Genomic DNA, 12910 nt, shown 5'->3' on the forward strand with positions numbered 1-12910 from the left:
AAATGACTTGCCCAAGTTAGCACAGTAGCCAAGTGGCGGAGTCCTTCTGTCTCCCAGGCCCGTGCTCTACTCACTTGGCCATGCTGCCTCTCTCGCTTGAGGTTTGCCCATTCCCTGCCTCTGGACTCTGCCTCCATAATCAGTCAGTCGGTGGTATTTTTTGAGCGCTTACTGTGGGCTGAGCACTGTATTAGGGGTTTGGGAGAGAATGCAGTCGAATCGAAAGAATGTGTTCCGTGCCTACGAGAGGTTTACAGTGTAGAGCGTGTAGTCTAAAGAGGAGAAAGACATGGAGATAAATTACTAATAGGGGAAATGGGAAAGTTAGGGTTAGGTGATGTAGGTGTTGTGGGGCTGGGGTGGGCAGAGTAACTAGTGTTTAAGGGGTATAATGCACAGTCAAGTGCTTACTGTGTGCAGAGGACTGTACTAAGCGTCTAGGTACATCGGTGATGCGGGAAGGAGGGAGAATGGGGGAAATGAGAGCTTAATCAGGGAAGGCCTCTTGGAGGAGGTGTGATTTTAGTCTGTGATTTAAGTGTGAAGAGAGGTGTTTCCTTCAGATACGAGTGGGGAGTGACTTCCCGGTGAGAAATGAGAAGCCGATGGACCTAGTAGAAAGAGCACAGGCCTGGGAGTCAGAGGACCTAGGTTCTAATCTGGCTTCTGCCACTGGTCTGCTATGTGACCTTGGGCAAGTCACTTCTGTGCCTCTTTGTCCTCAATTGTAAATTGGGGATTAAGACTGTGAGTCATTCATTCATTCAATAGTATTCATTGGGCGCTTACTATGTGCAGAGCACTGTACTAAGCGCTTGGAATGTACAAATCGGCAACAGATAAGAGACAGTCCCTGCCCATTGACGGGCTTACAGTCTAATCGGGGGAGGCAGGCAGACAAACTTGGGACAGGGATCTAATCAGGGGAGACAGGCAGACAAACTTGGGACAGGGACTATGTCCAATCTGATTAACTTGTGTCTATGCCACTGCTTACAACAGTGCCTGGCACATTATAATCATTAAGTGCCATCGAGTTGTTTCCGATTCATAGCTACTCCATGGATATACTTTCTCCAGAACATCCTGTCCTCTGCTGTAATCTGCAACCTTTCTACTGGTTCTTTTGTTGTCGTTGTTATGGTCTCTGTCCATCCAGCTGCCGGTCTGCCTCCTTCACATTTTCCCTGGACTTTTCCTAATGTTAGTGTCTTCTCCGGAAGAACCAGTCCTCCCGATTATGTGTCCAAACTATGCTAATCTAGGTCAAGTCACCTGGCCTTTCAAAGACCGCTTTGGTTTCATTTGCTCTAAAATTAATTTGTTTTTTGGACAGTCCGTGGTAGGTTAACAAAAAACTAACTATGTAAGTTAACATAGTAAGTGCTTAACAAATGCCATTTAGAAAAACCACACACAAAGAACTCTTGAGAGCTCTCTGGGGTTCTTGCCCTGGACCCCCAGCTCCCTTCTTTCGTTGATTATTCTGATCCTGCTTTGAGCAAGTTCTGTTCGGCCAGGCTGGCAGTTAGGGTCACTGTGGTTAGAGTGAGGAGTAGAGACTTGGGATCGAAAGTGCAATTTGGGAAGGAGTTTGTCCCCACCTGGCGTGCTCTTTCCTCATCATGCCCCACCTGCCCCGTGCTGCCTTCCTGTGCTGCAGGGTTGTCGGCCCCGGTGCCCAGAGGCAGGAAGGGAAAGAAGACAAAGAACCAGATGCTGCTCCCCGAGATCAAGAACGCAGACTGGCTGACCAGCTGCAACCCTGAAGTTGTGCTGCATGACGACAGCTACAAAAAGCACCTTAAACAACACTGCAACAAGTGAGTGTTCTCCCCCCCGAGAGCGGATCTGTAAGGGCTTGTCTTGTCTTATGCCGTCGAGTCGTTTCCAGCCCGTAACGATGCCGTGGACGCATCTCTCCCAGAACGCCCCACTGTCCGTCTGCAATTGTTCCGGTAGTGGATCCATAGAGTTTTCTTGGGCTGTGCTTTGTTGGAACTGACACGTGTGTCTTTCCTAGGGTCCTTCTGCGAGTCCGGATGTTGTATTACCTGAAAGCCGAAGTACTAGGAGAAGTAGCAGATAAAGCCTTTGAAGGAACCCCTGCCAGGTATAGCCCCTGCAGTTTGCGCAGAAACTCTCTCTCTGCAGAAATCCTGGCTGACGAGACGGCGTAGAGCCCAGAAGTGTGTGTTTTCTGCCAGGTCCCCAGCCTTTTTTTTTTTTTTTTTTAATCCCACCATGTCAGCCCCAGCCTTGTTCTTCTGGGAGGACCGAAAGGCTGATGGGCCTCTGACACTCTCTACTCTCATTAGTGCTTGTATCGATCCTTCATCGTTTGTGATTTTCTCTGTAATGTACTTTATTTACCCTACCGTGTCCTTCTCGTCTTGAGGGGCTAAGCGTGGCTTCAAGACAGAGTTGTAGCTGTGAAAGACTCAGCTGGTCACCCTCAGAAGGGAACTAAATGCGAGTGAATAGAGGTCATCTGGTCCAGTCTCCTGCTGTGAGGCAGATGAACTTCCTAAGCTACCCGTAACAGGTGGTTTGTCTCTTATTTTTAGCTTAATTTTTTTCAAATAAAGATGTCTAGACATGCAGTTTCCTCAGTCTCCCTTGGTAGTACATAGAGGTTATTCCCACGAATGGATATTGACGCCTTTCATTCCTGAAGGTTTTGGTTCCATATTCCATGGGAAATGCTTTGGCCAAATTATTCTGAAAGCAAAGCATAGGCGGATTACTCAAATTAAGCTAGCAGTTGGGTGATGGAGTCCTCTCTGTTGGAGATGGTTAAACAGAGCTTTAATGCTAAATTTAAAACTTTTAATAATGTTGGCATTTGTTAAGCACTTACTATGTGCAGAGCACTGTTCTAAGCGCTGGGGGAGATACAGGGTAATCAGATCGTCCCACGTGAGGCTCACAGTTCATACCTCATCTGTAACTGAGGCACAGAGAAGGTAAGTGACTTGCCCACAGTCCGACAGCTGACAAGTGGCAGCCGGGAGTCGAACCCATGACCTCTGACTCCGAAGCCCAGGCTCTTTCCACTGAGCCACGCTGCTTCCCCGCTTTTACCAGCTTGGATAAACTTTTACTAGTCTCCCCCACATGAAATCCACTCTTCTCCTTCCCTACTTCTGTTCTGGGGTCTTCTGTCTTCCCCTACAACCCTCCACGCATCCTCTTCTAGTTCTTCCTTTAGCCTCATTCTCTCGTTCCCTTGCCATCACTGCTTCTCAGCTCCTCAATCAGTCAGTGGTGTTTTTGGAGCACTTACTGTGTGCAAAGCACTGTACTGAGAGCTTGGGAGAGTACAGTACGACCAAGTTGGTAGACGTGTTCCTTGCCCACAAGAGGCAGGGAAGAGGGAGAGGCAGATATTAAGATAGATTACAAATCTGTACATAAGTGCAGTGGGGCTGATAGGGTAACTATCCGGTGCTTAAAGGGTACAGATCCAAATGATGCAGCAGGGAGAGGGAGTCAGAGAAATGAGGGCTTCGTCAGGGAAGGCTTCTCGGAGGAGGAGTGATTTTAAGAAGCCTTCGACGGTGGGGACAGTGGTGGTCTGTTGGATGTGAAGGGGAAGGGAGTTTTGGGGCGGAGGGAGGAGATGAGCAAGGAGTTCATCCTCCGTCTAGTGGCATCCCTTGGTGGGAGGGAGTAGCGGATGACTGTTATGCCCATGTGGCCTACTGGTCCCAGCAAAAGGGTCCAACACCGCTGGCCTCTCAGACTGTAAGTAAACTAGGCCATGGGCATGAGAGACCCGGACCACAAACCAAGCCAAGACTAGTAAGGGCCCGGTGGGCTTGCAGCCAGGCCTGATGTGGGCTGCCATTTGGAGGAATCCTAGAACCCCAGGGCCAGAAAGTGTCCCCGCTGGGCTGGGAAACCTGACCTGAAGTCTTTTAGGGGAAAAAGAACCTGCTGGGTATCTCCGGTCATCTTCCCCTGGACCCTCTGATGGGGCCAGTAATGGGCAACTGTGGCAGAGGCAGGTTTTAGTGTAAGCAGAACCCCAGGAGGCAGCTCCTGGTTTGGGATGACTTGCAAGAAACGGTGTTTGAAATGGTTTGCTTTTAAAGGCTGCTTCATTCCCAGGGTCGCTTTATGCTACCTGATTTTAGCCAGCCTCTCCAACCCCTCAGTGCGCTTCACGGTCGCCTGGAAGTTCGGGAAGGGGTTCCCAGCTCGAGGTGGTCCCGGAATCTCACTCCAAATCGAGGTACCGCATCCGGGTCCGGGCCAGGGGCCCTCTGGGCGGGGCCGTTGTTTGGCTTCCCCGAGCCATCCCAATCGACTTGAAGTGGTTCCAGGTGAAGCAGAAGGAGCCAACTGAGGACCCTTCTGTGGTAATGGAGACCTCCAGGAAGCCCTGGAGTGGGACATGTGGTAGGAAAAAAGTAGGGAGCCCCAGGGCACCACAGTGCCAGTAACTCGGGGGGCTTTCCCACACCGAGCAGCCTCATCCGTGGACGGTCTTGAATTTTCAAGTGCGTTGGGTTCGTACATAGATTTGCAAGCGAAAAACCCGTTTTGAGGAGTGGAATTAACCAAACTGAACGCCCGCAGAGTTTTCTCTTTTCGTTGGTCTTTGTCTCCCAAGTGCTTAGTACAGTACTTGGCACACAATAAGCGCTCAGTAAATACGATTGAATGAATGAATGTGTGCCCTCACTCCTAAGCAGGCTGCTGGACGCCAGGGACAGCGGGTAAGGTCAAGGGTTCGGCTGGAGGGCGTATTTCACGTTGGTGTCCGGGCGGAGGGAAACTCACATCCCTGCTGTCTCTTCCTCAGGGAGCTGGACGTTCTCCTACCGGATATTGACTACGTGGAGATCCCAGTGGACTGGTGGGATGCGGAGGCCGATAAATCCCTGCTCATTGGAGTTTTCAAACATGGTGGGTATTCCTTGGTTTTCCCACAGAGAACCTGGTCTTACCGTAGGAATCCCGGCGGTGACCTGCGCAGCGTTTGCTCTTTGGAACCCAACTACCCTGGGGAGTTGAACTCTGCAGATTTTCTCTGGGCCCAAACTAGGGCTTTCGCCGGCAGAGTTCTCCCAAGTTACAGGCAGGAGGGATGTAAAGCAGGAGCTTTTCTCATAGCCTCATACCGAGAAGCCCATAAATGTCGGCCACAGTCCGCCCAGAGTCTTCATTTTGAAAAATGAAATGAGATATTCACAACGCTCGCCTACCCCCTCCCCAGTGTATCAGTGGGATTCAGGCGTGGGTGGAGAGGAGTGGCATGGAGAGGCTGAGTGTTTGGCAACCCATTTTGCCATGTGCAAGGTAGAAGATTCAGAAATTCTGTGTGATGATCACCCTCTGTTAAACTGAAGCAGTGGATAGAGCATGGGCCTGGGAGTCTGATGGACCTGGCTTCTGATCCCAGCTCAGCCACCTGTCTGCTCTGTGACTTTGGGCAAGTCACTTCACTTCTCTGGGCCTCAGTTACCTCACCTGGAAATTGGGGATTAATACTGTGAGCTCCAAAGGGCTTATGGACTTTGTCCAACCTGATTAGCTTGTAATGACTCCATTGCTTAGTAGAGTGCCTGGCTCATAGTAAACGCTTAACAAATGCAATTAAAAAAGAGTCAATGCGCCTTAAGCTCTTAAAAATACTGCAAGGGTTGTTTCACCACTTCCATTATCATTATCATCTTCATCACACTCAACCTCGTCATCTACGGCCTTAGGATGCCAGAAGTCCATTCTGAATTCTTCATTCTGGCTCAGATGGGTCTATTTTGGATCTAATGAAGACCTATATTATTTATTTTCTGCTTTCAACTCCTTTTTTGTGGGCAGCCAAATTGGATCCTTGGGCCTGGATTTACAGTGTAACCTTTATGGCCACTTAAAATAGGAAGGAAGGAATGAAACCTAACCAGGAAGAACTTGATCTGCTATAGGCTGGAAGAGGGGCTGCAGAGGTAGCTATCCAGAGTCCTCAGATTCCTTTGCCAACTAACGTAACAATTTATATGTGGTTTGGAATATGAACGTCAAGCGGGTATCTCATATAACTAGAGTAAAACTGTTCGGTCGGGAGGATTGTCTACTGCCTAAAAGTTCCGTTTCTGCACAGAAATGTTCTCTCTTTAAGGACAGGGATATGACTGATCTAAACTTGTAAATGTCCATTTATTTAAGTGGAGATATAAAATAAGGATCTGGTGCTGTAAGGTAAAGGAGGGTTATGTGTGCCCTGTTCTCATCACCTTCCAACCCGGTTCACCGTCGCCTAGGTTACGAGCGGTACAACGCCATGCGAGCAGATCCAGCCCTTTGCTTCCTGGAGAAAGTCGGCATGCCGGACGAGAAGTCCCTTTCAGCGGAACAGGGCGTCACCGATGGAGCACAAGATGTCGCCGAAAGGTAAGGGGGTAGACCGGCGTAGCTCCATTCCCCAAATCCCATCGTCCTCCACCTGTAAGTCCCTTATAGACAGGGATCATGTCTACCGTCTCTGAATATTGTACTCTCCCAAGCCCCCATGACAGTGCTCTGTACACTCAAAAAATACCCTTGATTGATTGATTTCTAAGCCTCTTAGTTGCCTCCCAGTGCAGATATAAACACCAAGAGATTCGTTCATCTGACTTGAATCTTTTCTAAGGTGATTAGCCGTTTTCTCCCCCTCTGCTCCGTCCCTCATTAACACTTGTTTCTTCTTTTGTCCTTGCCCTCTTAGCACCCGATCTCTATGGCAGCAGGGAGTTAGATGGCTTAGCTCCCGCTTCGGAAATAAGTCTTACAAGGTTGTAAGATTGGGGCATTTTAGAACAATTTCTTTCCGAGCCGAACTCGAAGAACGGTTCTTCGTGCAGCTCAGCTGGTGACTTGCATCCCTTTTGTGGCTTTTCCGACCTGCAAGTAATTTCATGCAAGCATCAGGGTTTATGTGAGAATGAGCAGGGAAGCCATTAAACCCATCTCACGTTCTCCCAGCCTACCAGATTAGAAGGATCCCCAGGCATTTGCCTACTGTTCTCTAATCATCGTCCTCCTCATAAATGGTATTTCTTGAGCGCTTACTCTGTCCAGAGCACTGTACTAAGCACTTGGGAGAATACAATACAAGATGAACCGTATTCTCCAAACCATGTATTTGGGCTTGTCGAATCAACCCCGGGATGCCCCTTCCGTAGTCTCATTTTATTTTTTCTCTGGCTCCTGTTTTAGAAGCAGTACGGATAAAGAAGAGAGCTCTGAAGACAAGTTAGATGGACTACAGAAACACTCGGTGAGTCAGATGTGCAGGAGGTGTTACATATATTTCAGTCAATCAGTCGTATTTATTTCACAAGTGTCTCCTTGGAGAATGTCAGCGGAGGGGATCCCACTCAGAGAAGCAAAACATAGAAGTTGCACGGTTGGTCTGCATCCCCCATTCTGGCCACCTCATACTCTACTGACTTGAGATGTTAAATCTGGCTGATTCCAGGCTGCTTCTGCAATTTTCCTCAAGTCCTCAATCCATCCCCTATCAGAATCGCACCTGTAGAGTTTGCGGTACTCTACCAGTCACGACTTCAGGAGGGAGAGTCAAGCAGAGGCATACCCATTCCATTCCTAGCTTGGGCAGTGGCTAGCCAGTGGCGGGCAATCTGCTACAAGTCAAAACTCCCCTGTGCTGGGCAGCAGCAGCATGGGAGAGAATTAGGGCAGAGACTCATTTACTGCAAGGAAGGAGGCAGTCGTAAACCACTTCCATATTTTTACCAAGAAAACTCTTTGGATCCACTACCAGACGATTGCAGATGGAGAGGGGGCATTCTGGGAGAGATGTGTCTATGGCGTCGCTATGGGTCGGACCCGACTCGACAGAATAAGACAACAACCACCTCAGTCCATCAGTCCTATTCACTGACCACTTACTGTGTGTAAAACGCTATTCTAAGGCCTTGGAAGAGTACGGTCATCATTAATGGTATTTATTGAACGCTTACTATGTGCAGACCACTGGACAGTGCAGTACAACAGAATTGCTAAACACATACCCTGCCCACAAAGAACTTACAGTGTAGAGGGAGAAAGACATTAAAATAAATTATTGATAGGTACATAAGTGTTGAGGGGCTGGTTGGGGGCAGGAGGCGGTGAATATCAAGTACTTAAAGGGTACAGATAATAATAATTATGGTATTTGTTAAGCATTTACTTTGTGCCAAGCACTGTTCTTAGCACCGTTCTAAGTGCTGAGGGTGACATAGAAGGGAGAGGGAAGAGAAAATGAAAGCTTAGTTGGGGAAGGTCTCTTGAAGGAGATGTGAGCTAGGTTGTAAGCTGGTTGTGGGCAGGGAATGTATCTACCAACTCTGTTGTATTCTCCCAAGCACTTAGTAGAATGTTCGGCACACAGTAAGCACTATACAAGTATGATTGATTAATAAGGCTTTGAAGGTGGGGAGGGTGGTGTTCTGTCAAATATGAAGAGCGAGGGAGGTCCCGGCCAGAGGCGAGTCACGCCGTATTTATTGCTATTGTTCTTGTCTGTCCGTCTCCCCCGATTAGACTGTAAGCCCATCAGAGGGCAGGGACTGTCTCTATCTGTTACCGATTTGTACATTCCAAGCGCTTAGTACAGTGCTCTGCACATAGTAAGCGCTCAATAATACAACTGTTGAATTGAATTGAATAGACAGCGAGAGAGACACAATCGAGGTACAGTGAGTAGATTACCATTAGGGGAGCAAAGTGAGCAGGCTGGATTATAGTAGGAAATCAGCAAGGTAAGATAGGAGGGGAGAAATTGAGTACTTTGAAGCCGGTGGCGAGGAGTTTGTGGTTGATGTGAAGGTGAATGGGCAACCACTGGAGGTTCTTGAGGAGTGGGGAAACACGGACTGAACATCTTTTTTAGAAAAGGGATCCGAACTTCAGAGTGAAGTTTGGACTGGAGTAGGGAGAGACAGGAGGCAGGGAGGTCAGCGAGGAGGCAGATGCAGTAGTCAGAAAGGGATAGGAGAAGTGCGTGGATCGGTTTAGGAGTTTGGATGGAGAGGAAATGGTGGATTTTAGTGGTGTTTTGAAGGTAGAACCGACAGAACTTGGTGGCGGATTGAATGTGTCGTTTGACTGAGAGAGATGAGTCAAGGATAATGCTAAGGTTACGGCTTGTGAGACAGGGAGGCTCGTGGTGCCGTTTATAGTGATGGGGAAGTCGGGAAGGACAAAGTTTGGGCGGGAAGATGAAGAGTTCTTTTTTGGACATGTTAAGTCCTCGCTGCTGGACCAAATTACGAACAGTATACTAAACCCTGAGGCCAGCTGCCCTTTTCCTGCACTGTAATGAGGTAGGAAGGAAAAATACTGAAAAAACCACTTCAGTTAGAAACAAGAGGCATTTCCTTCGTTCTCCCATCTCTTCTCCTTTTCTTCTCTCCCCCCCCGCCTTTCCACTTCTAGGTCTGGAGGAACTGTGCCCTTCCCTCACTTGCTTACTTAATTGCTAAATATAGTGAACATTGTAATGATGGCTTTGTCACCAGAGTATGAGGAAAAAATGCAGAAAAGAGTTAAATTCATAGAATTTAGCTCTCATGTGCAAAGTGCCAGGATTGATGCAGAAGATTCATACAGGACACAGTCCCTCTTCTACTTGGGGCTCACAGTCATAGAATCATTTTACATTTTTAAGCCCATCCTTGACAAAACGGCAGTATTTTCAAAAATTTCATTTCAAAAAATGTATTGAAGTATACATAACCATGCGTGGCATAAGGAATTCTTAGGGAGACTTGTTTCTGATGGACAGAGGCCTGGTCTTGTGCATTCACAGAATAATGGTAGTGAACAAGAAATTAATTCCCTACACAGCAGAACTTTACAGTGGTGGTTACTCTGTTTTCTCTTAGGAAAGTTCCAGTTCCTGTGGTGAATTTGAGAAGAAAGATGACCCCACGGCAGGTGAGATTATGTCCCGAATACAGCAAAGGAAACCAATTTTCCAGTCTCGCTTACGCTAACCACTTATCAAAAAGGTGGCCGGGATTGCTAATTACTAACCCTCTCAGTGGGACTCAGCTTTAGGTCTTCCCGAGGTCTTAAACAAAGTAGCTTTGCCAAGTTCCCTTTAGACAACTGGAATTCCTCATTCTAAAGCTAGAAAGCTAACAATTTCTTCTCTTTTTTTTTGTGGTATTTGTTAAGCGTTTCCTCTGTGCCAGGCACTTTACTAAGCACTGGGGCAGATACAAGCTAATCAGGATGGACAGGATCCCTATTCCATATGGGACTGACCATCTTAATCCTCATTTTTCAGATGAGGTAAATGAGGCACGGAGAAGTGAAGTGACTTACCCAAGGTCACCCACAGTGGACCAGTGGCTGAGCTGGGATTAGAACCCAGGTCCTTCAGACTCCCAGGCCCATGCTCTAGCTACTAGGCCACCCTGCTTCTGCTTTAGAGGTATTAGCGTGACGGTGGGTTCAGGACTGCTGGAATAGCCGAACGATATGAGAAACACAGACATTGACAGGAGTCCCGGGAGGAGAAGGCTGTAAGTGTTGCCCAGAGTCAGATGCACTTGTCTCGGCAGCCTCATATCCAGAAGGTGTCTCTCACACTCCCATAGATTTGCCAAGTGGCCCAGGAGGCCGGCTCACCTCTCTGCGTATATGTATGAGCAGGGCCCAGTAATGCAAGCCCGCCAGGCTCATTCATTCATTGTCATACTTATTGAGCGCTTACTGCGTGCAGGGTACTGTCCTGAGCGCTTGGGAGAGTACAGTATAAGAACAGACACATTTCTGCCCACAATGAGCTCACAGTCTAGAGGTGTAGGAGGTCTAAACAAGGCAGCGACGTGGAAAACGGTTGCTAAGAGAAGCCAGTTAATTCGTTCCCTCCCTTAGTTACCCGACAGTTCCTTGCCTGACCTTGGGCCCGAACAAGCATCTCTTCTCCAGACTGGGAGTTCTTTTCTTTGTAAACAACCGACCCTTGTTTCTTCCTCGGCTTGTAAATCCTAATGTCCTCGCTGATGTTTGAAGCCCAGGATGGCTCCGACCCAGACAAATCGCCCTGGCCCGTTGCCTCCGCCCTCACGGCCCGACTGCGACGCCTCGTCACCGTCTACCAGCGCTGCACCCGCAAGGAGCCCACCAGACCTGAGGTCCTGGTGCCCGGCAGCCAGGGCTATTGGTTGCAAGAGGAGATGTTCCGCAGAGCCTCCGAATTGGACCCCGTCAGCAAGGAGATCCAGAAAAGGTAACGTACCGCCGCCAGAGGGTTGGACTCTGTGGGGAGCTGAAATGGCCCTACTCCTCATCTCACGTTCCCATCTATAATAATAACTGGTGCGTTTCTTAAGCGCTTACTGTGTGTCGAGCGGTCAGTCCGTCATATTTATTGGGCGCTTACTGTGTGCGGAGCACTGTATTAAGCGCTTGGGAGAGTACAGTTCAACGACGCATTCCCTGCCCGCAGCGCGTTTACAATCTAGTCTTTCCTGGGGAAGACACAAGTAAATCAGACCAGGTAAAGTCCCTGTCCCACATGGGCCTCACACTCTAAGCAGGAGGGAAAGCAGGTATTGAATCCCCACTTTGCAGACGAGCGAACTGCGGCACAGAGGATAATAACAGTAATTATAATGATGGTATTTGTTAAGTGCTTACTGTGTGCCAAACACTGTTCTGAGCACTGAGGTAGCTACAAGGTACTCAGGTTGTGGGGCTCGCAGCTTGACCCCCATTTTACAGATGAGGTAACTGAGGCACAGAGAAGTGAAGCGAGTTGCCCGAGGTCACACGGCAGACAAGCGGTGGAGCCGGGATGAGAACCCAGATCCTCTGACTCCCAGGCCCGTGCTCTATCCACTGCTCCACGCTGCTTCTCTCGTCCCCGATCTCTGTTCTCCGTTCATCACGAACCGGGACTGCAATCAGTCCGCTTGGTGCCGTGGATGAGTGGGCGTTCATTCCAGTTTAGAAAGACTGCTGCTTTAGGTGAATGACCAGGCAGCACACATCAATCAATTAGCCAGTGGTGTGAATTCAGCACTTACTCTGTGCAGAGCACTGTACTAAGCACTTGAGAGAGTACAGTCCAAAAGCGTTGCTAGGTACGTTCCACTGTGCCGCTTTCAAGCAGTGGCCTATAGATCGTAAAACTCATTGTGAGCCGGGAGTCTGTCTATCAACCGTTGTGTCGTACTCTCCCAAACACTTAGTACAGCGTTCCGCACACAGTAAGCACTCAAGAAATATGATGGATTGATCAACTGGCCCGGAGGGTCCAGTTGGAGCTGATCCTTGCCTGAATTTCCAGTCCATACCCTGCGATTCTCATCCTCTCAGGACTGCAGTAGCGTGAAACAGCGTGGCTCGGTGGAAAGAGCCTGGGCTTCGGAGTCAGAGGTCATGGGTTCGACTCCCGGCTCTGCCACTTGTCAGCTGTGTGACTATGGGCAAGTCACGTAACTTCTCTGTGCCTCAGTTACCTCATCTGTAAAATGGGGGTGAACTGTGAGCCTCACATGGGACAACCTGATTACCCTGTGTCTACCCCAGCGCTTTGAACAGTGCTCGGCACAATAAGCGCTTAAGAGATACCAACATTATTATTATGTCAGAGGTTCCGGCGGTCGGAGATTCTTCCTGAGCAGGCATAGGCTCCTAAGATGTCTCAGGACTCAGTTTGCCCAGGTATAACACACCTTCCCAGGAAACGGTAGCAGTCCCCAAAGAGATCTGGTCTCCACCTAGGTTAGAGGTGCCCTGCCTTCATCCCGCCGGCAAAAGTGGTAATGTTGCCATCCTCTACTGTTGATGACAGTTGTGGTATTCCTAAGCGCTTACCTAACACCAAATTGCTGTGCTGATTGCTGGGGGGGAGTCGAGATAATCAGATGAGACGCAGTCCTTGTCCCACATGGGGCTC

The 12910-nt window shown here is 48.8% G+C and overlaps 1 protein-coding gene across 9 annotated transcripts in view; it reads left to right on the forward strand.

Moving 5' to 3' along the window:
• CHD6 (chromodomain helicase DNA binding protein 6) overlaps positions 1-12910 on the forward strand; it is a 160023-nt gene that overhangs the window by 116069 nt on the left and 31044 nt on the right. For all 9 annotated transcript variants that reach the window (XM_029070846.2, XM_029070843.2, XM_039912841.1 and 6 more), the window contains 7 exons: positions 1664-1823; positions 2024-2113; positions 4811-4914; positions 6270-6399; positions 7207-7267; positions 9882-9933; positions 11020-11236. In XM_029070846.2, the coding sequence (XP_028926679.1) occupies positions 1664-1823; positions 2024-2113; positions 4811-4914; positions 6270-6399; positions 7207-7267; positions 9882-9933; positions 11020-11236 (814 nt within the window). The remainder of the gene's footprint in view (positions 1-1663; positions 1824-2023; positions 2114-4810; positions 4915-6269; positions 6400-7206; positions 7268-9881; positions 9934-11019; positions 11237-12910) is intronic.

The sequence above is a fragment of the Ornithorhynchus anatinus genome, chromosome 8, assembly GCF_004115215.2.
Source record: "Ornithorhynchus anatinus isolate Pmale09 chromosome 8, mOrnAna1.pri.v4, whole genome shotgun sequence".
In the NCBI taxonomy this organism is placed as follows: domain Eukaryota; kingdom Metazoa; phylum Chordata; class Mammalia; order Monotremata; family Ornithorhynchidae; genus Ornithorhynchus; species Ornithorhynchus anatinus.